Source organism: Schistocerca nitens, chromosome 5 (genome assembly GCF_023898315.1).
Source record: "Schistocerca nitens isolate TAMUIC-IGC-003100 chromosome 5, iqSchNite1.1, whole genome shotgun sequence".
Lineage (NCBI taxonomy): Eukaryota > Metazoa > Arthropoda > Insecta > Orthoptera > Acrididae > Schistocerca > Schistocerca nitens.
Window position 1 is genome coordinate 613,811,664 of NC_064618.1, and position 24,746 is coordinate 613,836,409.

The 24,746-nt window shown below is 44.5% G+C and overlaps 1 protein-coding gene across 1 annotated transcript in view; it reads left to right on the top strand.

The window, feature by feature from the left end:
* Positions 1–24,746, top strand: part of LOC126260616 (putative serine protease K12H4.7) — a 150,412-nt gene that overhangs the window by 84,884 nt on the left and 40,782 nt on the right. Inside the window, exons 3-5 of the mRNA XM_049957953.1 lie at positions 2,420–2,601; positions 5,293–5,528; positions 12,701–12,836. Coding sequence (XP_049813910.1) covers positions 2,420–2,601; positions 5,293–5,528; positions 12,701–12,836 — 554 coding nt within the window. The remainder of the gene's footprint in view (positions 1–2,419; positions 2,602–5,292; positions 5,529–12,700; positions 12,837–24,746) is intronic.

Consider the following 24,746-nt stretch of genomic DNA (forward strand, 5'->3'; position numbering starts at 1 on the left):
GATCCTTTCCCGAGATATAAGTAGGAAGGAGCCGCAGGAATCGTTATCAGTGTGACCCTGAAACCTGGCCAAAGCTTGAGTGCGACGCGTGGCGGCGAGTTGCAACAGCTTACATAATCAACGCACTGACGGACTCTCTATGGCCCATGCCCAATGTAGCGTACGGCACAGATCAATGTCACGGTCGTCAGTGCTCGACAGTGTTCATCATAATGAGCACACAGAGGGGGCTCCAAAGGACAGGATAGTGTGACATTCATGTCGAGTCTCCAGCCGGAACATAACGTCACCTTGACACAATAGTTCGGCGGCCCACTCGGCCGCCATCATCAGGTGAGTTAGCCTTCGCACTAATTCGCCAGAACTGAAATCAGACCGCAGCGGTGGCTCCTTTATACGCCACCTGTAGCTCCATCGTGCGTGCGCGAGCGTAACTGGCCTCTAGCGCAAAGCGTGACAGTGCACCGGTGCTGAAAGCTCGCGAAACGAGAAATGGGTATCAAACAGTGTTGACACATTTCGATGACCGATGACCGGTTGTTTTTTAATGTCAAACAAAACAGGTCTCCAGCTCTTACTTAAATGATACACCTTATCTCTGTTTATAATATTGTCAGATTTCAATAGCTTCTTTCTCTACACAGTCCCAATAGAGCAGCGCTGAGCAAGCACTTGTGTCTCATAGTATAGCATTTCATGTCCTTCAGTAAGACAATATTCCGCCACCGCAGATTTTTCTGACAGATGATGATCCAAGCATCGATCATGCACCGTACGAATCGTTTATCCAATATAGGCTTCCCCGAACTGGCAGGGAATGTTGTAGACACCGGGCTTCATCAAACGCAAATCATCCCTCACTGAGCCCAAATGCCCTCTAGTCTTAGCTGGAGGAGAGAATACAATTTTAATATCAAATCTCTTCAAAATTCTTCTAATTTTTGAAGATGTGCTTCCCGCGAAAGGTAGGAACACCACCGGTTTGCTTGGCGTTCCTACCTCTCGCGGGAAGCATATCTTCAAAATTCCAATATCAATTGAACTGATGTGAAAGGACTTGTTTTACATATCATACCGGGTGATCAAAAGCCAGTATAAACTTGAAAACTGAATAAATCACGGAATAATGTAGATAGAGAGGTACAAATTGACACACATACTTGGAATGACATGGGGTTTTATTAGAACCAAAAAAATACAAACGTTCAAAAAATGCCGACAGATGGCGATTCATCTGATCAGAATAGCAATAATTAGCATAACAAAGTAAGACAAAGTAAAGATGATGTTCTTTACAGGAAATGCTCAATATGTCCACCATCATTCCTCAACAATAGCTGTAGTCGAGGAATAATGTTGTGAACAGCACTGTGAAGCACGTCCGGAGTTATGGTGTGGCATTGGCATCGGATGTTGTCTTTCAGCATCCCTAGATATGTCGGTCGATCACGATACACTTGCGACTTCAGGTAACCCCAAAGCCAATAATTGCACGGACTGAGGTCTGGGGACCTGGGAGGCCAAGCATGACGAAAGTGGCGGCTTAGCACACGATCGTCACCAAACGTCGCGTGCAAGAGATCTTTCACGTGTTTAGCAATATGGGGTGAAGCGCCATCCTGCATAAACATCGTACGTTCCAGCAGGTGTTTATCAGCCAGGCTGGGGATGATGCAATTCTGTAACATATCGGCGTACCTCTCACCCGTCACGGTAGCAGTTTTGCTGTCCAGCGCCATCTGTCAGACATTTTGCGAACTTTGTTTTTGTTTGTTTATAATAAAACCCCATGTCATTCCAAGCATGTGTGTCAATTTTTATCTCTCTATCTACATTATTCCGTGGTTTATTAAGTTTTCAAATTTATACTGACTTTTTGATCACCCTGTAGATAAATGATTTTGTATGTGTGAGTGTGTGTGAGTGTGGGTGGGGGGGGGGGCCACGGGAGGGGGTTGGGTTGCAAGACGGCCGTTTCCATGGTACTAATTAGCATTAATTAAAAAATTAATTGAAATTGGTCTTTTTTACATCTCATGTTAGTAGTGAAAAAGAAGTTTAAAGACAAAGTATAAATCTACACGAGCTGCTTGCGTTTAAATAAATATTTGTCAGTAGAATAAGGATTTGTCCGGAATATATAGTCCCAGATTAGATTCAGAATTTTCTTTGCTACCAGTGGTATGTTTTGTGGTACTGGGAATTGACTAAAGACTTTTAGCTCATTATTTGTTAGCAGGTAGTTTTCTCGTCTGTTATTGTAACGGTGCGCATTGTTGTCCTCTCATTACAACGATGTCTCCTCCACCTGCCTCCCAATCAAGTAAGTTTTGTTTTGAGGCTACAAAACAAAGAACGAAATGTGTTCCTACACTGAAAAGCCTTTCTGCTGTGTGATCACTTGTGGGGCTTTCCGCAGCTCTACTACCGCAGCGGCGAGTACTACAGGCCTGGAGGCCCCGTCTTCCTCTTCATCAGCGGGGAGTCTGAAGCCAGCGACACGTGGCTGGCTGGAGGCTACATGTTCGACCTGGCTGTGCAGCACGGCGCCTACATGTACGAACTGGAACACCGCTTCTACGGCTCCAGCAGGCCCACGCCGTGAGTACGCTACATTCCCATTGTGCAGTAGTTCGTAACTTGAAGTAAGAACAACATGTAGCGTAGTCGCCAGAACTAGAAGTGCAGCACAGAATATAAGGTGCTACTAAAAAGTTTCCATTCGAGGACTGTACAGTTCAGAATCGGTCTTCCCACCAGACAAAATCGCCGTGAGCACTTAGGCAAACATCCCACCGACGCAACCAGGTTGAAGTTACCATGTGGTAAAACATCGTGTCCGCTTGGGTGAAGAAGTACGTAGCTTCCTGAAGCTCATTGTAGTCCGAAAGGAATCGTCAACCCTTAGAAGTCTTATTTAAGGGACCGAAGACGTGAAAATCGCATGTGGAGAGATCCGGATTACAGGGTGACTCTTCAAAAAGTTTCAAAATCGTCAAAGCGACGTAGATGACGCCGAGACAAGTAATTTAATATAAACACATGGTACCGCAAATGTCGGGAAATAACCCGAAAGCGGATAAAAGATGTTGAACGTCTGACGTCACCAGATGACGTATCTCGCCGTAAGTGCTACGGTGGAACCTGTCGGTCTGTCGCACCTGAGCATCATAACGAAAGTCAAGTGTTCACGTCGGTGTGGCTCCAGTCCTACATGCGCAACTGTAGCACGTGGGGCTTAGGGTTTCAGTCTTGCATCTGGAAAGCATTCATTATTTTCTTGCATTGCGTTAGACAGTTATATGTTTACACTGATGTAAGGTATATTATTTTATTTGCCGGTCTCACGGTCTCCACTCGTTAACTGTAAGGTACAGTACAAGAAAAACCTATCACATTGTGTCAGAAGTAAATAAGTTTAACCTTCCGAAATGCATCGCTAACAGTAAATAACCTGGGTTCACAAAACGTGTCGGGAGAGGGAAGGACGCAGAAAACATTCTACCGAAGTTCTCACGTGCTCGTTCCATTTAAGATAGATTTTCAACGCTGCGCCCAGATGTTTAAAAGACTTTACCGTCTCAAGCAGGCCAACAGTAATACTGTAGCCGTAAATTACAGGTTTGTTCTTCTTACTCATTCACATTAGCTTACGTTTTTCCACATTTAGAGCTAACTGTCATTCATCACACCAAATAGAAATTTTGTCCAAGTCATTTTGTATCTTCCTACAGTCACTCAACTTCGACACCTTACTGTACACCACAGCATCATCAGTAAATGACCGCAGATTGCTGCCTATCATTTCTGCCAAATAATTTACACTATGTAATCAAAAGTATCCGGACACCTGGCTGAAAATGTCTTACCAGTTCGTGGCGCCCTCCATCGGTAATGATGGAATTCAATATGGTGTTGGCTCACCCTTAGCCTTGATGACAGCTTCCATCTCACAGGCATACGTTCAATCATGTGCTGGAAGGTTTCTTGGGAAATGTCAGCCCATTCTTCGGGTAGTTCTGCACTGAGGAGAGGTATCAGTGTCGGTCGGTGAGGTCTGGCACGAAGTCGGCGTTCCAAAACATCCCAAAGGCGTTCTGTAGGCTTCAGGTCAGGACTCTGTGCAGGCCGTCAATCACAGGGACGTTTTTGTCATGTAACCACCCCGCCACAGGCCGTGCATTATGAACAGGTGCTCGATCGTGTTGAAAGACGCAATCGCCATCCCCCAAGAGCTCTTCAATAGTGGGAAGCAAGAAGGTGATTAAAACAGCAATGTAGGCCCGTGCTGTGATAGTGCCAAGCAAAATAACAAAGTGTGCGAGCTCCCTACATGAAAACAACGACACCACCGCATCCTAATTTTACTGTTGGCACTACAGACGCTGGCAGATGACGTTCACCGGGCATTCGCCGCCATACGCACACCCTACCATCAAGACCGCCACATTGTGTACCCTGATTCGTCACTCAATACAACGTTTTTCCACTGTTCAATCGTCCAATGTTTACGTTCCTTACACCAAGAGAGGCGTCGCTGGGCGTTTACCGGCGTGATGTGTGGCTTATGAGCAGCCACTCGACCATGAAATAGAAGTTTCCTCATCTCCCGCCTAACTGTCATAGTACTTACAGTGGATCCTGATGCAGTTCGGAATTCCTGTGTGATGTTGTGGCGTCTGCCTATTACACATTACGACTCTCTTCAACTGTGGGTGGTCTCTGTCAGTCGACAGACGAGGTCAGCCTGTATGCTTTTGTGGTGTACGTGTCCCTTCACGTTTCCACTTCACTATCACATCGGAAACAGTGGACCTAGTAACATTTAGGAGTGTAGGACTCTCGTGTACAGACGTATGACACAAGTGACACCCAGTCAGCTGACCAAGTTCAAAGTCCGTGAGTTCCCCATTCTGCTCTCTCACGATGTCTAATGACTATTGAGGTTGCTAATATGCCGTACCTGGGAGTGCGTGGCAGCACAATGCACCTAATATGAAAAACGTATGTTTCTTGGTGTGTCCGTATACTTTTGATCACATAGTGTATTCTGACCCGACTGTCCCCTACTGGTGCGTTAGGCGACTACGCCACACCGGCTATAATGAATGCTATTTTTGCTGATATGTGTCATTTTTCTGTGTGTCTTCTGAAACCCCAGAAGTACTTATGAATAACCCTGTAATTTATCGAAACACTAGAAACATTTATTGTCAAAGCACTGTCTGTATCTCGTTCCCAGATACGACAGCGAGACTAAATCATTCCATTCGTTTATCCCTGCTTCTGCAGCGACACGAGCGCGGCGAACCTGCGCTACCTGAACTCGACGCAGGCGCTGGAGGACCTGGCGTCCTTCATCCGGCAGCAGCGCCAGGAGAACCCTCAGCTGGGCGCCGCCAAGTGGGTGGTGTTCGGCGGCTCGTACGCCGGCAACCTGGCCGCCTGGGCGCGCCTCCGCTACCCGGACATCATCGACGGAGCCGTCGCCTCCAGCGGACCCGTCCTCGCACAGGCCAACTTCCCAGGTAACCTTCTGGACGCTAGCAACAGCTGCCTGCATGGTTATAATTCTTCGTTTTGTATTACAGACCACAACCAGGTTTTCCGGATTCACCAATAAAAGTCCAGTGATAAATCGTTTTACAATTTTTGTACCATTTTTCTCAAGTAGAAAAACAAATGCAACAAAATACATACATTCCAGGATGAATTTGCACTACACAGCTGAGAGTGTGCTGATACGAAACTTATTCGCAAATTAAAGCTGTGTGGTTGACAAGAACTCGAATTTGTGACCTTTGTCTCAACCTTTCAGGACTATCGATATGTGTTTAGGAATCTGCAGGTGGTTAGGAGAAATTACCATACACTTTTTAGTCTGACTTAAAAACGTGGTACATTAAAGAAATCACTTTTATTTCAATAATTATTTTCTGCTTTTTAGTCACGTGTGTGTGAAACTGTTCAGTCGATTTCAAATATTACAGAGACATTCAAATTTCATGTTTAATCCAGTTTCTTTTTATATGGGTCATCAACTTATTGCTTCCTCCTATGTATGGGTCGCGAAAAGACTGAAGGTTGAGCTCAGGTCAAGCGTTACCAACAATCATTCTTCCTGCAAAATATTCTCGACTGGATCTTCAAAAGGAGGAAATGATAGTGGTAGATAAAGTACACTTTGCCACACACCAGACAAGACAGTGACTTAATATTGCATTGTCTTACGATTCTGAGTTACGCTGAAAGTTCCAAAAGCCTCACTCATTCGGAAATGACTGCGGTAAGCAAAATACCCGCCACCATACACCAGACTAGACAGAGAGTTAATAATGCATTTTAATCCAGTTCTGAGCTTTGTTTAAAATTTCTAGTCTGTAGCTCAACGGAAAGTTAGCTTATAATGAATGCAAAACTTGTAGTGTAAAGACTGTCAGGCAAGAAAGTGACCAGATAAAAAAGTGGCGAAATGATAAATACATGGGAACATTTAAACTTATTATCACTGCTATTATTATTATAATAACTAATATTCACAGATCAACAGTATAAATGTAAGCTCAAGGTCAGTTCGACTGGGCAAAGACACGAGTGAATAATTGGGGTAAGGAAGGGTGAGGGGGGGGGGGGAGGGGGCAGAGAAAAATCACGCTATCCCGCCACAAGAGGGAGTCGGTGCTATGTACAAGCACGGGCGGCAGGCGCTATGTTGGCGCAACATGTCGATCTGCTCTGATGCTGTGTGGCTTCTGGGCGTGTTATATCTCTCTGAGAAGACGCACTCTGCAATGTAATTCCTTCTTCTATTTTTTGCAGCCGATCTAATACCTTCAGGCAGAGGCCGTGCGGGATGCAGGATATCTATTGTCCATACTGATTAACTTGCAGGAGCAGCGTCAACATAGTATTGCGAACGTGAGGGCAGATATGAAATACACAGTCGGATGCTTCAAGATTAAAGCATCGGAGCACAAGAAAGTCCTTGCGACATGGAATGGAAAGCAAAGATGCCATAAAGTGAGGATGGACATCAGGATGAATGCAAGGATACGACTCTAAAAACTGAGTTGACAGTGAACTGATATGCCTCCAGAAAGCAAATTTAGAACATTTTCAAATAACTTCTTCTCGGGCATTTCTAGTCCGTCGTTTTACTGATCGATCCCTAGAATGCGCTGCTCGGCAGATTAGTTGATTTTTCTGCACTCTGTCCTCCATAGTTCTGAATTTCGTTCGCGGCCTCAGTTCGGGGTCTCACCCACCGAACGACTGACACCGGCTGTCAACTTCTACCAGTGTTTCTGCTTGGTCGTAAAATTGTCGGACTTGCGAGTCGAAAAGTCCCTGGGCAGCAGCAGAAGAGCAGCATGAGAACTCTCGAACCAACTCATAACTGTTTGGTGTTGCGGCACTTCTTACTCTGGAGTGCGGGTTTCCTTGCGGCTTTCATGTCGGAAGTTGTTGTGAAAACTTGTCAGAATCCTTTCAAGTGGTTATCTGCATCCTGAGTTGTCGAGAAGGCTGAAACCCAACAACAATCCCACTTGTTTGCAATAGAAATCCTTTGCTCAAGTGCCTCGGGCGTTCAGTGATCGGCATTGGTTCCCTGCTCTCTGACACTGAATAGGATCATCCTTTCGAAGCGAATCAAACGCTCCAGTTAAACCGTACATGTCTGGATTTCAGGAGAAGTCTCACGACATATACAGGGTGTTTCAAAAATGACCGGTATATTTGAAACGGCAATAAAAACTAAACGAGCAGCGATAGAAATACACCGTTTGTTGCAATATGCTTGGGACAACAGTACATTTTCAGGCAGACAAACTTTCGAAATTACAGTAGTTACAATTTTCAACAACAGATGGCGCTGCGGTCTGGGAAACTCTATAGTACGATATTTTCCACATATCCACCATGCGTAGCAATAATATGGCGTAGTCTCTGAATGAAATTACCCGAAACCTTTGACAACGTGTCTGGCGGAATGGCTTCACATGCAGATGAGATGTACTGCTTCAGCTGTTCAATTGTTTCTGGATTCTGGCGGCACACCTGGTCTTTCAAGTGTCCCCACAGAAAGAAGTCACAGGGGTTCATGTCTGGCGAATAGGGAGGCCAATCCACGCCGCCTCCTGTATGTTTCGGATAGCCCAAAGCAATCACACGATCATCGAAATATTCATTCAGGAAATTAAAGACGTCGGCCGTGCGATGTGGCCGGGCACCATCTTGCATAAACCACGAGGTGTTCGCAGTGTCGTCTAAGGCAGTTTGTACCGCCACAAATTCACGAAGAATGTCCAGATAGCGTGATGCAGTAATCGTTTCGGATCTGAAAAATGGGCCAATGATTCCTTTGGAAGAAATGGCGGCCCAGACCAGTACTTTTTGAGAATGCAGGGACGATGGGACTGCAACATGGGGCTTTTCGGTTCCCCATATGCGCCAGTTCTGTTTATTGACGAAGCCGTCCAGGTAAAAATAAGCTTCGTCAGTAAACCAAATGCTGCCCACATGCATATCGCCGTCATCAATCCTGTGCACTATATCGTTAGCGAATGTCTCTCGTGCAGCAATGGTAGCGGCGCTGAGGGGTTGCCGCGTTTGAATTTTGTATGGATAGAGGTGTAAACTCTGGCGCATGAGACGATACGTGGACGTTGGCGTCATTTGGACCGCAGCTGCAACACGGCGAACGGAAACCCGAGGCCGCTGTTGGATCACCTGCTGCACTAGCTGCGCGTTGCCCTCTGTGGTTGCCGTACGCGGTCGCCCTACCTTTCCAGCACGTTCATCCGTCACGTTCCCAGTCCGTTGAAATTTTTCAAACAGATCCTTTATTGTATCGCTTTTCGGTCCTTTGGTTACATTAAACCTCCGTTGAAAACTTCGTCTTGTTGCAACAACACTGTTCTAGGCGGTGGAATTCCAACACCAGAAAAATCCTCTGTTCTAAGGAATAAACCATGTTGTCTACAGCACACTTGCACGTTGTGAACAGCACACGCTTACAGCAGAAAGACGACGTACAGAATGGCGCACCCACAGACTGAGTTGTCTTCTATATCTTTCACATCACATGCAGCGCCATCTGTTGTTGAAAATTGTAACTACTGTAATTTCGAAAGTTTGTCCGCCTGAAAATGTACTGTTGCCCCAAGCATATTGCAACAAACGGTGTATTTCTATCGCTGCTCGTTTAGTTTTTATTGCCGTTTCAAATATACCGGTCATTTTTGAAACACCCTGTAGGTGCGGCGTCAGTGGAACCCTCTTGTTCTGAGCTCCAGGCATTGAAGTATTACACACGATCAAAACTGATTGTATTGTTGTCGGGTGTCCAGTCGGGTGTAGTCGCTATTGTAACGCGTTATTTCGACAGCATACTTTTCCGTTATCGTCAGGTGATACCTGTAGAATGAGCGTCTTTGCTACATATCACCCTCTTTTGTACTCTTATTGCCCCTCGTCCCTTCCTCCACTACTGGCCGCAAGCCATGACTGGTGGAGTGGTGGGAGGAGAGGGGGTGGGGAGTGGGATACGTTGCTGCGGGAAGCTGGGCGCGAACCCCGGTGCGTCGGTACTCCTGTGGCCTGTGTCGGGCACGGAAGTTGCTCTCTGCCGACGCTGAGATTTTAAGTGACTGAGTGCTGCGTTTCAGCTATGCTAAGAGTGGAACCAGTGTCTCTGCTGATCATCCCGTCAGCCACTCGTATTTCAATAGCCTCCTTCAGAGAACAATCCCAAGGCGACGAGGTCTATCTTAGCACATCCGTTTCATCGTACTTTATGGAGTCCCCTATAACCACGCAATGTTCTGCAACTGCAGATTTTGTTGGTTGCTTAAGTTTGGTGTGTCTTCTGTGTTCCTTACATCTTTCTTCAATTGTCAGTGCAGTATCCCCGATATAACTCTTACCACATTTAGATGGAATTCGGTAAACGCCTGGTTTACGGAACCCCAAGTCATCTTTCACCATACCTAATAGGGAACATGTTTCCGGAGATAGGCTTCCTGTACACATAATGTCCTAATCAGCCTTTCGTTCTGCGATTGATTGAAAGTTCCAAAAAAGGGGAGTTCTCCATTCTCTTCGACCTCCATGTTCTGATACTGGGCTGCAGGAAGTTCAGATGTTGGAGAACTCTTGAAGTCATTCACTCCCAAGTGGCCACACCACAAAAGTGTCATCAACATATCTGAAAAAAAAACACAGTCTTCAGTGTAGCTGTTTCTAGAGCTTTCTCTTCGTAGTCCTGCATATACTAGTTTGTCTAAACTAGTGACAGAGGACACCAGCTGCCGACACCAGCCGTTTGTTCACAATAGTCGCCATTGACGAGCAAGGATGTTGTTGTGAGCACAAATTCTAAGAGATTAGTCATTACCGAGTTGAATTTCTCTCTCCTAAACTTGAGGGAATCAGCGAGCAGCACTGCAGTGAAGAGGGATACCACACCGAAGCTCACCACAAGGTCCTGTTCATGGAGGCGTAATTCTGACACCTGTCGAATGACATACACAAAGTACCTAATATGGTGCTGACATTTACCGATGTCGGGGCTTAATACTTCCGTTAGACGTTTGCCTGGCGGTACTTTAGTGTGCCGACGTTGCTTACAGTAGGACGTAGAGGAACATCCCGCTTGTGAACCTTTGGCAAGCCATAGAGCCTTGATTCTGCAGCTCGTGGCCAAAGCTTCTTGGAGATTTCCTTCGGCAAGGACTGGCGCAGAAGCTCAATAGACTTATTCATCACTCTGTTGCCAGGCTTAAAGATACCGTTGTCAAACCACTTCATTAAAGAAGGAAACATAACATTATTAAGGACTTACCATAGTGTCTTATAATTGGCAGTATATTCAAAAAACAAATTGAGAAGGTAATATACAACAGACTTTATAGACATTGAATACACAAAAACGTACTTAGCAGCAATAGATTTTGGCTTCAAAAAGGAGTGTCAACAGAACAGATTATATTTATCATGACACTTGACATATTATAGTGAATAAATCAGTAATTATTAACATTGGGAATGTATTGCGACCTATCATAATGTCCTCATGCATTCATTAAAATATCTTGGAATAAGAGACACAGCAGGTTCATAGTTTTTATCTTCTGTGGGCATCAGTTCCATGTTGCCCACATACCAATAGGCACTCAGAATTTCAAATTATCGGACAAGGTGTACCACAGGATTCTATTTTGGGTACTCTGTTGTTTCTGATGAAGACAAATGAATTCCTGCCTGCATTGTCAGCAGATTTTAGTTTTCACCCTTCTGCATATGATAAAAATACTAAAACGAGTACTAGCAAAATATTTGAAAAATTAACAGTTCGTTCAAGACAAATGAATCATCTCTAAAATGTTGATAAGATTCAGTACCTACAGCTGAGTAATCCTCGCAGGACTTTATAAGCTATAAAATAATCTATTCAAACAATGATACATAGGAAGCAGAAAGTTTTTGAGAGTAATATAGAACTGGAAAATCTGCATCTTGGAATTAATTAATGAAACACCTTAGTTAGGCTACATGTGCTGCATACTTTGAAACGTCCCCTTAGAAAAATTAATGAATTACTGTGCTGGAACTGACACACAATATTTTTAGCGCAACGCAATCTGACTTTTAATAATCCCTACAAAAGAATGGCCCTGACTAACAATAACCTATACCTTTCATGAATCACTTACCCCACAAAAATCTTCATTACTCGAATTACTGCAATACAGCGAGCGCCAATACTGCCAGCTAAATAAAAGATTCTAACTACTGAAATCACTAACTACTAATAGGCATAGTTAGCAAAGGAAAGATTTTGATAAGGAACAAACAATGTATTCAGGATATATATATATATATATCAGTTCATGACATCCAGTCTTACAAATTTAGTGTCTCTGATGGACACACGTCCAGATCTTCCGCTCTCAAAACTCCGCCATCTCTCTCTCCACATCCACCACTGCTGGCAGCTCACCTCCAACTGCGCAAATTTACTGTCTCTGATGGACACACGTCCAGATCTTCCGCTCCCAAAACTCCGCCATCTCTCTCTCCACATCCACCACTGCTGGCAGCTCACCTCCAACTGCGCAACGCTACGCACTGTTCACATCTAACTACCCACTACAATAGAGAATTTTTCAACAATGCAAACCAGACACAGACTGCACACAGCACAGCCAGTGACTTTCATACAGAGCGCCACTTGGCGTTACTAATACAAAAACCTAAACAGCCTACTTACAACTTGATTGTGATTTAAAAATGGAAAATTAGTTCGTTCTTCATATTTCAGTTTACCAACTACTTCCTGAATCATTGTCTGAGAAAAACAGTAGACATATGTGTTATAAGAAATCTCGTGTTAATTCCAGAATAACAAGGACAGGTCATTTCAAAAAACTCGATGTCAAGCATAACTGTTTCTCTTTGCCAACACCAATTTTGCTCTTTTCTGAAAAAAAGCACACAAACAGAACAATCGTGTTTCATGTTGCTGAGTAATATTTCAAGGGCTGAGTGCTATGCAACGATGATGAAAATAAATGAAGCGTTAGTTTCTTCCACAAAGTAATTGGAATTTATTGCTTGTTAGAGTGAAAAGCCAGTGCGGAAAGGAAAGCAATGGAACGAAAACATTCAAACGACTGACGCGGCGCGACTTGTGTTGCAGAGTACCTGGAGGTCGTGACCGAGAGCATGCAGACGTTCGACTCGGAGTGCGTCTCTGCAGTGGCTGAAGCCACACAGGAGTTCGAGCAGCTTCTGCAGAGCGATGGCGGCGTGTCCGCCATCAACGAGCTGTTCGGGTGAGTTGGCCGCTTTACTGCCCATTCCAGCTAGTAGTAGCATTTGATTGCTTGCTGTTTGTGACTAACACCACGGAAACTTACGGTACCAAGTGTCGCCACTGTTGTCAGTATTGAAGTTTCAAACGTGGATATTCTCACACCTTGCAATATCAGGAAGTATTGCAATACGTGGGAAAAATTCTCTTTGTTCGATGTTATTAGATATATCGTAACACAACAGACGCTACTTCAAATATCTCATATGAGACGCATTTTTATGCTTTATTTATTTTTTTTTTTGGGGGGGGGGGGGGCATGGGAGACTGTAAACCTAGTGTAAACCACGATGTGAGAATATCAAACTTCAGTCATCTCGTATTTAAGAATTAGAGCATTGAGAAACTTGCAACAACCTTTACACATAATTTCAGACCTTTATGAAACATTTTCTCGCTGACGACCCCAAAAAAATGATGAAAGGCATAAAATTTGTCCCTTACTACATTTTCGAAGTTCATCCGATAAAACTGTCACATGAAGTAAGACGTTTTAATTTATTACTCCTTTGCAACTAACTCTATTCGTAGCATTTTTCAGATAGTATTAACACATACCTTTGAATGTACCGTAAAGATTAAATCATTATACGACACTTTGTTCAGGGGCTACGACGTTATAAAAACGGAATGCGTGAGAGCCTACAGCATCATGCAAGACACTTAATGTATTACTTCGTTGCTACTAACTATTTTCAACACAGTTCACAGACAGCCAGGCACATATACCACTGGACGTAGCTGCAAAACTATACCCTTGTAGAGTACATAGTTCAGGGGATACGGCATCATAAATATCAAGATTAGTGAAAATGGAACTGCAAGGCAAAATTAGGTAGACATACAGGTGAAATACCTGTATGAATAAGGGTGAAACATGTTAAATATGTGTGAAATGTATTTGACGTGTGCGAATACGAGCAAAGCCACAGATAAAAAGATCTTCTCAAAGCCATGCAATGATATAAATCAAATTTGGGACACACAGTAGTTACAATCTGGAAAAAAATACTGTAGGGGTAGGAACGACCATCCTGCTATTGACGTGAGTGTGATGCCTTGGAGAGAGAAAGGAAAACGACGAGATGGACAGAGATGGAAGAGAGCGAAATGGACAGACAGAGGGGAGAGGGGATGGACAGAGAAAGGAAAGAGGAGGAGATGGACAGAGAAAGAGGGAGGAAGAGTCAGGCAGAGACATAGGGGAAGAAGAGCTGAACAGAGAAAGAGGGAGGAGGTAATGGACCGAGAAAGGAAAGAGGAGGAGATGGGATTAGGGTAAAGGAGCAGATGTGCACATGAGGGGGACCTGATGGATAGAGGGAGAGGAGCAGATGGATAGACGGAAGAGGGGGTGGGGGGGAGGAAATGGACTGGGAATAGGGAGTGCAGGAAGCGGACAGAGTGACGGGGTGCTGGAGATCGACAGAGAGAAGCGAGAGGGACTAGTAGAAGATTGGAATAAATACATACGCGGGCAACGCCATATACTGGGCTGGTAGGAACATAATACGACGTGAGAAAATAATAGTGTCCACAAATAGTACTTAGACGACGGTAATCATCATAATGTTACTTAACAAGCGAATAAGTACACGGGATACGCAAAATAATGTGAACACCTGTGCTTACTTGGGAATGGGTTATTAATAAGGGGTTCGGCCCAAATTTGCCCGTAATACAGCTGCGATTCTTCTTGGAATACTGACATATAATGATTTTATAGACTCCAATGGAATGTTATGCCACTCTTCGATCAGAACTTCCTCTAACTCCTGTAGTGACGAGGGAGGCGGAAATCTGCTCCGGAGTCTGCGCTCCAATACCGCCCACAAGGGACTGTCCTAGCCAGGTAAAACGCTGGAGTTCAGTTGCATGCTCCTCTTACAACGATTGTACTGTCCTGCCTGTGTGAATGGGTGTATTATCGTTCTGAAATATGGCATCATTGTTGGGAAACAACATTTGAATCATGGGTTGCACCTGTCCACCTAAAATGTTCACATAATCGTTGGTTGTAACACGGCCATTGAGAGTAATGATGGGACCAGCGGAATACCATGGAATGGCTGTAAACACCATCACATTCCACCTCCATGCTTAACCGTTGGATTCAATCAATCAGGTTTGTAGGCTTCTTTTGGTATTCTCCAGACGTAAACCCGGCCCGATGTTGGAAATAGCGAAAACGTTGACTCGTAGGACCATGTGACGTGTTTCCACTGATCAGCCGTCCAGGATTTATGCTTCTGAGACCATGTTTCACGCTTCTTTTCGTTGGTTGACGTCACTAATGGTTTCGGTATAGCAGCACGCACGTGAATATTCGCTGTATGGAGTTCTCGGCAGACACTGTCGATGGATACGGGGTCTCGAAGAGGGCTATTGAGCTCTGCAGTCACTTTATCCGCCGTAGTTTTGTGTTGTTTGGACACAATTCGTGTTAGCGTAAGACGATCTCTGTTATTTAGATTTGATTTGCGCCCACTATTACGTTGACACGATGACGTCTTCCCTCGTTTTGTGTAAGCTGTCACGACTGATGAAACAGTTGCTCTTGAAACATTCCATAATTGGCTGTCCAGCTAATCGGGCCCCCATAATCTGTCCTCTTTGGAAGTCTGTTAGGTCTTTCATTCACTGCACATCGACCTGGGCCTCTGGATGCAAATACGAAGTGTGTACTACTCGTAAACAACCTTCACTGATGCCCATACTGAACACGCATCGCCGCACGGGGTAGCCGCGCGGTTTGGGGCGTATTGCCACGGTCCGCGCGGCTCCCCCCGTTGGAGGTTCGAGTCCTCCCTCGGGCATGGGTGTGTGTGTTGTCCACAGCGTAAGTTAGTTTAAGTTAGATTAGGTAGTGTGTAAGCTTAGGGACAGAAGACCTAAGCAGTTTGGTCCCATAACATCTTACCACAAATTTTACAAATTTACATGCACAGTTCAGCGCAACACATGCCTTACCTGCACTGTTGACCGTTAAACACAACCATCCCATTACTATCACTGTGCTCATTATTTTGCCTATCTCTTGTATCTGCAGCGACAGCTATTATTCTGGTTTTAGGATACACAATTACGCTCCATAAAAATATGGTCCGCCTGTCGATTGAAAGTAACATTTCACTTTGTTTTGGTTAAATTCTTTCCACGTCGCTGTATGCTCTCAGCTAGGCTCAGTTTACTTTCAATGAAGATAATCAGTCAGGTTATACAGTCTCTTTCTAAAAACTTGCGAGAAAAGGTGTACAAGATCACAGTTTAAGTACGAAGATGGTGAAAGATGTTGGCCTATTTCATAAGTATAGATAGTCTTCCTCACGGACAAGGGAGCTCTACGTCCGCATTGTTGGAAATCCAACAACATATAGACAGACCCTGACTGCTGATGACGCCTTTGATAGTTCCATGTACTATGTCAGGCGGCGTATTGATTTAACGGAACTACATTTAAATGTAAGGAAGCAAGCAAAAAATTTTATAATTGAAAATAGAGAAATTTTCAGTTGATGTTTGGAAGCACTAGATAGCGTGGACCTTCCATCAAAACAATTTAAATGACTCAATAGGAAATCCAGGCCTTATTGCAACACACGAGAAAGTATCTAGTTATGACGTGTTCCGAAACGAAAAATACATCAGCAATCAACACACTTGCAAGCCCAACAGATGGAAAGAAGGAATGGGCAATCGTAAAGAACATACGTCAAAAAATGTTTTGCATCACCTCGATTCCGAGAGATCCCGAAACTGTACGGAAAATTGGAATAGAGATCTACATAAACATCATTTCCGTCCTTTTTATTGCTCATGAAAACCACACATTGCACGTTGTACCACCATACAGCGAGACATCCAGAGGTGGTGGTCCAGATTGCTGTACACACCGGTACCTCTAATACCCAGTAGGACGTCCTCTTGCATTGTTGCATGCCTGTATTCGTCGTGGCATACTATCCACAAGTTCATCAAGGCTCTATTGGACCAGATTGTCCCACCCCTCAACGGCGATTCGGCGTAGATTGCTCAGAGTGGTTGATGGGTCATATCGTCCATAAACAGCCCTTTTCAATCCATCCCAGGTATGATCGATTGTGTTTATGTCTGGAGAACATGCTAGTCGAGCGATGTCATTAAGCTGAAGGAAGTCATTCACAAGATGTGTACCATGGGGAGGCTTATTGTCGTCCATGAAGACAAATGCCTCGCCAATATGCTGCCGATATGGTTGCCATCGGAGGATGGCATTCACGTATCGTACAGCCGTTACGGCGTCTTACATGACCATCCGCGGCGTACGTCTGCCCCACATAATGCCACCAGCGAAACATCAGGGAACCTCCACCTTTACCTGCACTCGCTGGGCAGTGTATCTAAGGCATTCGGCCTGATCGGATTGCCTCCAAACACATCCCCGATGATTTTCTGATTGAAGGCATATGCGACACTCATCGGTGAAGACAACGTGACGCCAATCCTGAGCGGTCCATTCAGCATGTTGTTGGGCCCATTTGTATCCCGCTGCATAGTGTCGTGGTTGGAAAGATGGACCTCGCCATGGACGTCAGGGGTGAAGTTGCGCGTCATGCAGCCTACTGCTCAAGGTGGCAACATGGTGGCGTTGCTGTCAGGCTTCCTCCGAGCCATAATCCGTAAGTAGCGGTCATCCACTGCAGTAGTAGCCCGTGGGTAGCCTGAGTGAGGCATGTCATCGTCAGTTCCTCTCTCTCTGTATCTCCTCCATGTCCGGACTCACTCCGAGACGTCTGGACACTTCCCTTTTTGAGAAAGTAACAATGCGGACGCGATCGTACCTCGGTATTGACTGTCTAGGCATTGTTGAGCTACAGACAACACGAGCCATTTATATCCTTCCTGGTGGAATGAATGGAACTGATCGGCTGTCGGACACCCTCTGCCTAATAGGCGCTGCTCATGCATGGTTGCTCACATCTTTGGGCGGTTTTAGTGTCATCTGTGGACAGTCAAAGGGACTGTGCCTATGATGCAATATCCATAGTTAACGTCTATCTTCGGAGTTCTGGGAACCTGGGGTGATGCAAAACTTATTTTGATGTGTGTATTCACTTAGCTAAATTATGGTTGTATTACTTTAACTCTTTAGGTAAATTGGAGATGATTAAAATTTGTGCATGAAAAAATGTGTAAATAAAATTTAAACAACAGCGCACACAAGTCTTCCACTAAAACAACAAGCAGTTAAATTAATCCTGAGTCCAAAATTAATTCACATAAATGCAGCAAATCGATGGTAAATAAAAATCCGTGCTCAAACCCATAAAACAAAAATTACTGTGCCATGAACAGACAGAAACCTTAAGTAGTGTACATTAGCCATCGGAAAAGTTTTTTAAGTAAACCTAGCGTACGGATCTGAATATTGGTACAGTCTCCATCCCATTTTGGTCAGAAATGACGTGCAACGAGTGTCAATGCCTTCGATCCAGCATTCAACTTTACCCGTGAATTCCGTAGCGATAAGTTGCAGATTATGTTCTAGGGCGATGTGCTTCTCGGGCGTATAAGTAGAAAGCGTAGAACCCTCCTCTAGCTCGAAATAATACTGAATTCCACGAACTGCTTATAGCGTCCGTGCCCCCCCCCCCCCCCTCCTCCCATGCCTGTGGATGGCCATTCTCCAACTATGGATGGTAAACGACTGATTGCAGGGGGATGTGGGGCGCCGTTAGGTAGGTAGGTCAGAACTCGCGTATGCCCCTGGCGAGACGAGAAGCGGACCGTTGCTTAGATACAGGCAAAGAGGTTATATCGCGTTTTCGATAACATGTCGAAACAGCGCAAAGGTAAAAAAGAATGCAGAATATTGTTCACATTCCTACCAGAAGCTACGGCTTGGTGGGAAAGATCGGTCCAATAGACCGTGTTGCACGAATTACACCCAATACTCCCATGGTGTAACTGATGAGGATTTTTAGAACTCGAAAGACGACTTTTCTACTAATTCACGTACCCTGATAAAGGTAGCCATCCTTCATCAGAAAACCGGGCATTTCGCCATGATCTTCTTCCCCACATACAGACTGCGGTAGCCATTTGCTGTAATGACGCCCAGTAGCAGTATCTGAATTGGTCAGTCGACACACTACTGTTACTTTGTGAGGTTTCAGTGTGTGCTTGTGCACAATTGTAGAAGCAGATGCCGCTGACACCCCAATCTAAAATGATTTTCTCGGACTACCTTGTAAGGCTTTTCTTAACTGTCCCAGTTTTGCTAAAACTGATGTGCTACCTATCAGTTCGTCAGGGCGGGCAATATGACTAAACTGCCAGAGACGTGAGAACTGGTAAGAACATCACCAGCAATCACAGCTGGCCCGCGACCACTACGGTCGCAGGTTCGAATCCTGCCTCGGGCATGGATGTGTGTGATGTCCTTAGGTTAGTTAGGTTTAAGTAGTTCTAAGTTCTAGGGGACTGATGACCTCAGAAGTTAAGTCCCATAGTGTTCAGAGCCATTTGAACCACAGCTGGCCACACAACACAACACATATCACACATTAAATGTTAACATATTGTACTATAGAACCATCATCTCATAGAAGCGTAGTTGAAGATATGAGTCCCATATCTACGACAGATCCTTGGCGATATATATGTTCTCCGCGAGTTCACTCAAGATACAAGCGTCTAGGACTCCACCACAGTTTGTCTCTGTACAGGTACATTTTTAAAATGGTCAACAAAAGCGGGCGAGTGACACCGTGGACATGTCGAACTGGTAAACTGCCGGTGGAGGGGGGCGGGGGTCTCTCAGAGGGACCCTTTTATTCACGATTGTGTCAATGGCGTACCTCTCCCTGATCACGCCGCAGGATCAGAGGAGGACTGAAAAACATAAGCAATGAGCACCCTTTGCTTCTTTGGATCACGTTTACCTTTCGGCGACATCCTTAGCGTTTCCATTACGTGCACCAGAGATAAAAATTTAGGTCTTAATGCAATCCAAAGAGGTGCGATCACGTTCATCGGACTTTCTAGCCCAAGGGAGATCGGTTGATTCCTAGAGGGGTGGGGGAAGCGGATGTCAGCTGTGTCAAAAATTGTCAGAAATATCGTCCTGTTGCTCAACACACTACGAACTGTCACTATTGTTTTTAACAGCGATATGTGTTGTAATCAACGCTGCAAAGGAAAGGGATGGTTTGATCGCGCTCCCTTTTGCGCCTCCCTAAGGCCTCTTCGTATCGAATCTGATTGAGTGTGTAAAATGTTTTCCGTGGCCATTCATAATAAAACCACGGGATTCCAGCCGTGGACATCGAGGTTCTGACATCCGTCGCAATTGCTTCAAGAGAAACTGTAGAATGTGGGTAAGAGGGGGTGTGGCGACCTTCCTATCGTGTGACACATCCACGGTAGCGTTGTGCATAATTTTTGGGATATTTTTATGCCAATGTGACATTTCAACCACCTCACATGAACCTCTGAGTTGTGATCTGTCTTTGCGTGAGTCGACACCTTGCTGTCTGATGCGTCGCCGAGCCCTTTTGCATCAACACAGACAAAGAATGCAGGCACCTTTCAGACAAATATCATACTTTTACGTCGCAATGGTTGACAATTACGACATTTATAAAAATTGCTCCCTTAAAATTATGTTGCACTGTACATTTAGAAGGTGTATGCTGCTTATGTTACGCCCATCCATCTGATACTTTTTGATTTAGGAGTTCTAAGTTGCTGTAACCCTCCACCACCCTTCCAAATGATAGATCGTGTTCTTTTGGAAAATGAGCATATGTTTTTCTCACTCCACTACGAGTTACGCAGATACATTTGTCTTGTAGCAGTCTCTCTGTAAAGAAAATGACTCAAGCACACTCATATTTTATTTTGTCAGGTGACTTTTCATTCTTTTCCTCTGATAATACGATGGATTCGCTGTGGAAAAACAGTTACCGAAACGTAATTTTGTCAAGTCAGGGCCTGAGATTCAGTAAAATTTACAATTCTCCTCCATCAGAAAGCCATTCACCTGACAATTTTTTAGTCTCTGCAAAGATCAAATCACAAAAGATTTTTAAAGAAGCATAATCAAATTTGAAACAAATATGTTAAAAATCTATGCGATTAGTACAACTCCAGCAAATCAAGCTACGGAAAATCAGCAAGCATGGCTCACCTAGGGAAATCAAGACTTAAACTGTTGCTTGAAACTCTGTAACAAAGAAATGGTTCAAATGGCTCTGAGCACTATGGGACTCAACTGCTGAGGTCATTAGTCCCCTAGAACTTAGAACTAGTTAAACGTAACTAACCTAAGGACATCACAAACATCCATGCCCGAGGCGGGATTCGAACCTGCGACCGTAGCGGTCTTGCGGTTCCAGACTGCAGCGCCTTTAACCGCACGGTCACTTCGGCCGGCAAAACTCTGTAACAAATTGCCTTCGGTTGATCTTTCCACTTCATCTGACATTTCTTCACGATTTTTGTCTTTGTATAGATCGGCAAGGTGTGAGTCAAGTGCACGTCCTCCAGAGCAGTTCTGACACTGATGAATCATGCAAGTTTCTCTATTCAGTGATGCACACCGTCAAGCCAAACAAAAATTTATAGTCCTTGCTAATGATGCAACTAGCAAGCATCAATTTGGTATTTTGGTGAACTGTGCAAGCACTCGCTGAGTGAACACCTGGAGAACCAAAGACACACAATGTCTTGGCCCGAGTTTACAGAATTTTGAGAAATTGATTTCCTTGCGGTGCTTCACAAGAAGTAGGGGTCGGTTGATAGGACACGTTCTGAGGCATCAAGGGATCACCAATTTAATACTGGAGGGAAGCATGGAGGGTAAAATTCGTAGAGGGGAACCAAGAGAGGAATACATGCAGAAGATTCAGAAAGATGTAGGTTGCAGTAGTCATTCGGAGATGAAGAGGCTTGCACAATATAGAAAAGCAGGGAGAGCTGCATCAAACCAGTATTTGGTCTGAAGACCACAAAAACAACATCAACAATGAAAAACACACATGGGCGCTACTGCTGATCTAATTTACAGCTGAAAGTGAACTTGACAAGAATTATTAAAGTAAACAATGTTATTCCACAACGTTGGCACTGAAAACATCTTGTGCTCGATAAGGCACTTTTAGCTAGTTCTCTCATCCGGACGTCTTCCCTCGCTTGGAATGCATTTAGCACAGCAGTGTGATCAGAAGGCCACGGGCAAATGGTTTTTGTTGATACGTCAAAGGGCGATTTTCCATGCCAACAATAAAACCGCTGGGAAAATAGAGCTGTTGAAACATGTTTCTCAAACTGCATACTGAACTGTAGTAACATACGTTCTTATACTTAAGAAATGAGGGTTGTTGTGCTTTTAATTACTCACCTTCCTTATCTCGCAGTGCAAAACATATGCCACTTCAATGAAATAACATGCTAAACATTAGTATACATGTTCACATAGGTCAGAAGCGAAGTTTTTAAGCTTTCAGCTACCCACTTTCAAAGTCACCCAATCATTATAGCGATTCCAGGTTAGGATATAACTTTATATTACAGTGAAAAACGTTTGTCACCGTTTGCTGATAATGCTAACAACCTTTCAAACAGTGGAGATTACATGACATTTCGATGAAACAATGTACTGAACAGTAGCAACGTATTTCATGGATTATAATATGCTATGGACTATAGGGTGCCCTTAATCCTTAAGCATTTTTAAATGACATTTTAACCATTTTATTAACAGATTGCAAAACCAGATAAAAAAAATATTCCTAGTTCATAAAACCGAACTGATCTTTAAAATCCCTTAAAATCGTCATCTGAATTTTCTTCCCCTGCTTGTTGTTGATGTTGTTGTTGTTGTTGTTGTTGGTTCAAATGGCTCTGAGCACTATGGGACTTAACATCTATGGTCAGCAGTCCCCTAGAACTTAGAACTAATTAAACCTAACTAACCTAAGGACAGCACACAACACCCAGCCATCACGAGGCAGAGAAAATCCCTGACCCCGCCGGGAATCGAACCCGGGAACCCGGGCGTGGGAAGCGAGAACGCTACCGCACGACCACGAGATGCGGGCTGTTGTTGTTGTTGTTGTTGTTCTTTTTCTTTGTCTTCTTGTCCTTCATCGACATCGTTGTCCTCTTCATATATAAGACGGTCTTCACTGCCATCGAGCGTGTTACTTATGCCGCACTTCCAGAAAGATTTAACAATAATGTCTCCTCTCACTCTAGACCACGACTGTTTCGTCCAGTGACACACCTGTTTGATAGGAGGTCGTTTTAAAGCTCCCTTAGGCGTGAATTGATGTGATTCATCCATCATCCATTTGTCCATTCCTCTCTCGTATATACACTACTGGCCATTAAAATTGCTACACCACGAAGATGACGTGCTACAGAAGCGAAATTCAACCGACAGGAAGAAGATGCTGTGATATGCAAATGATTAGCTTTTCAGAGCATTCACACAAGGTTGGCGCCGGTGGTGACACCTACAACGTGCTGACATGAGTAAAGTTTCCAACCGATTTCTCATACACAAACAGAAGATGGCTGGCGTTGCCTGGTGAAACATTGTTGAGATGCCTCGTGTATGGAGGAGAAATGCGTTCCATCACGTTTCCGACTTTGATAAAATTCGGATTGTAGCCTATCGCGATTGCGGTTTATCGTATCGCGACATTGCTGCTCGCGTTGGTCGAGATCCAACGACTGTTAGCAGAATATGGAATCGGTGGGTTCAGGAGGGTAATACGGAATGCAGTGCTGAATCTCAACGGCCTCGTATCACTAGCAGTCGAGGTGACAGGCATCTTATTCGCATGGCTGTAACGGATCGTGCAGCCACGTCTCGATTCCTGAGTCAACAGATGGGGGCGTTTGGAAGACAACAACCATCTGCACGAACAGTTTGACGACGTTTGCAGCAGCATGGACTATCAGCTCGGAAACCATGGCTGCGGTTACCCTTGACATTGCATCACAGACAGGAACGCCTGCGATGGTGTACTCAACTACGAACCTGGGTGCGCGAATGGCAAAACGTCATTTTTTCGGATGAATCCAGGTTCTGTTTACAGCATCATGATAGTCGCATCTGTGTTTGGCGACATCGTGGTGAACGCACATTGGAAGCGTGTATTCGTCATCTCCATACTGGCGTGATGGTATGAGGTGCCATTGGTTACACGTCTCGGTCACCTCTTGTTCGCATTGACGGCACTTTGAACAGTGGACGTTACATTTAAGATGTATTACGACCCGTGGCTCTACCCTTCATTCGATCCCTGCGAAACCCTACATTTCAGCAGGATAATGCACGACCGCATGTTGCAGGTCCTGTACGGGCCTTTCTGGATACAGAAAATGTTCTACTGCTGCCATGGCCAGCACATTCTCCAGATTTCTCACCAACTGAAAACGTCTGGTCAATGGTGGCCGAGCAACTGGCTCGTCACAATACGCCAGTCACTACTCTTGATGAATTGTGGTATTGTGTTGAGGCTGCATGGGCAGCTGTACCTGTACACGCCATCCAAGGTCTGTTTGACTCAATGTCCAGGCGTATCAAGGCCGTTATTACTGCCAGAGGTGGTTGTTCTGGGTACTGATTTCTCAGGATCTATGCACCGAAATTGCGTGAAAATGTAATCACATGTCCGTTCTAGTATAATATATTTGTCCAATGAATACCCGTTTATCATCTGCATTTCTTCTTGATGTAGCAATTTTGATGGCATGTAGTGTACTTTAGATGGTTTAACTGTCGAGACATCAAGAGGTTACAATTGTGAAGTAAGTCTTCAAGGAAAAACGGCAAGCTCTGTATTGTGGGTGTATTTTATTGATGTATTACAGGTATGAA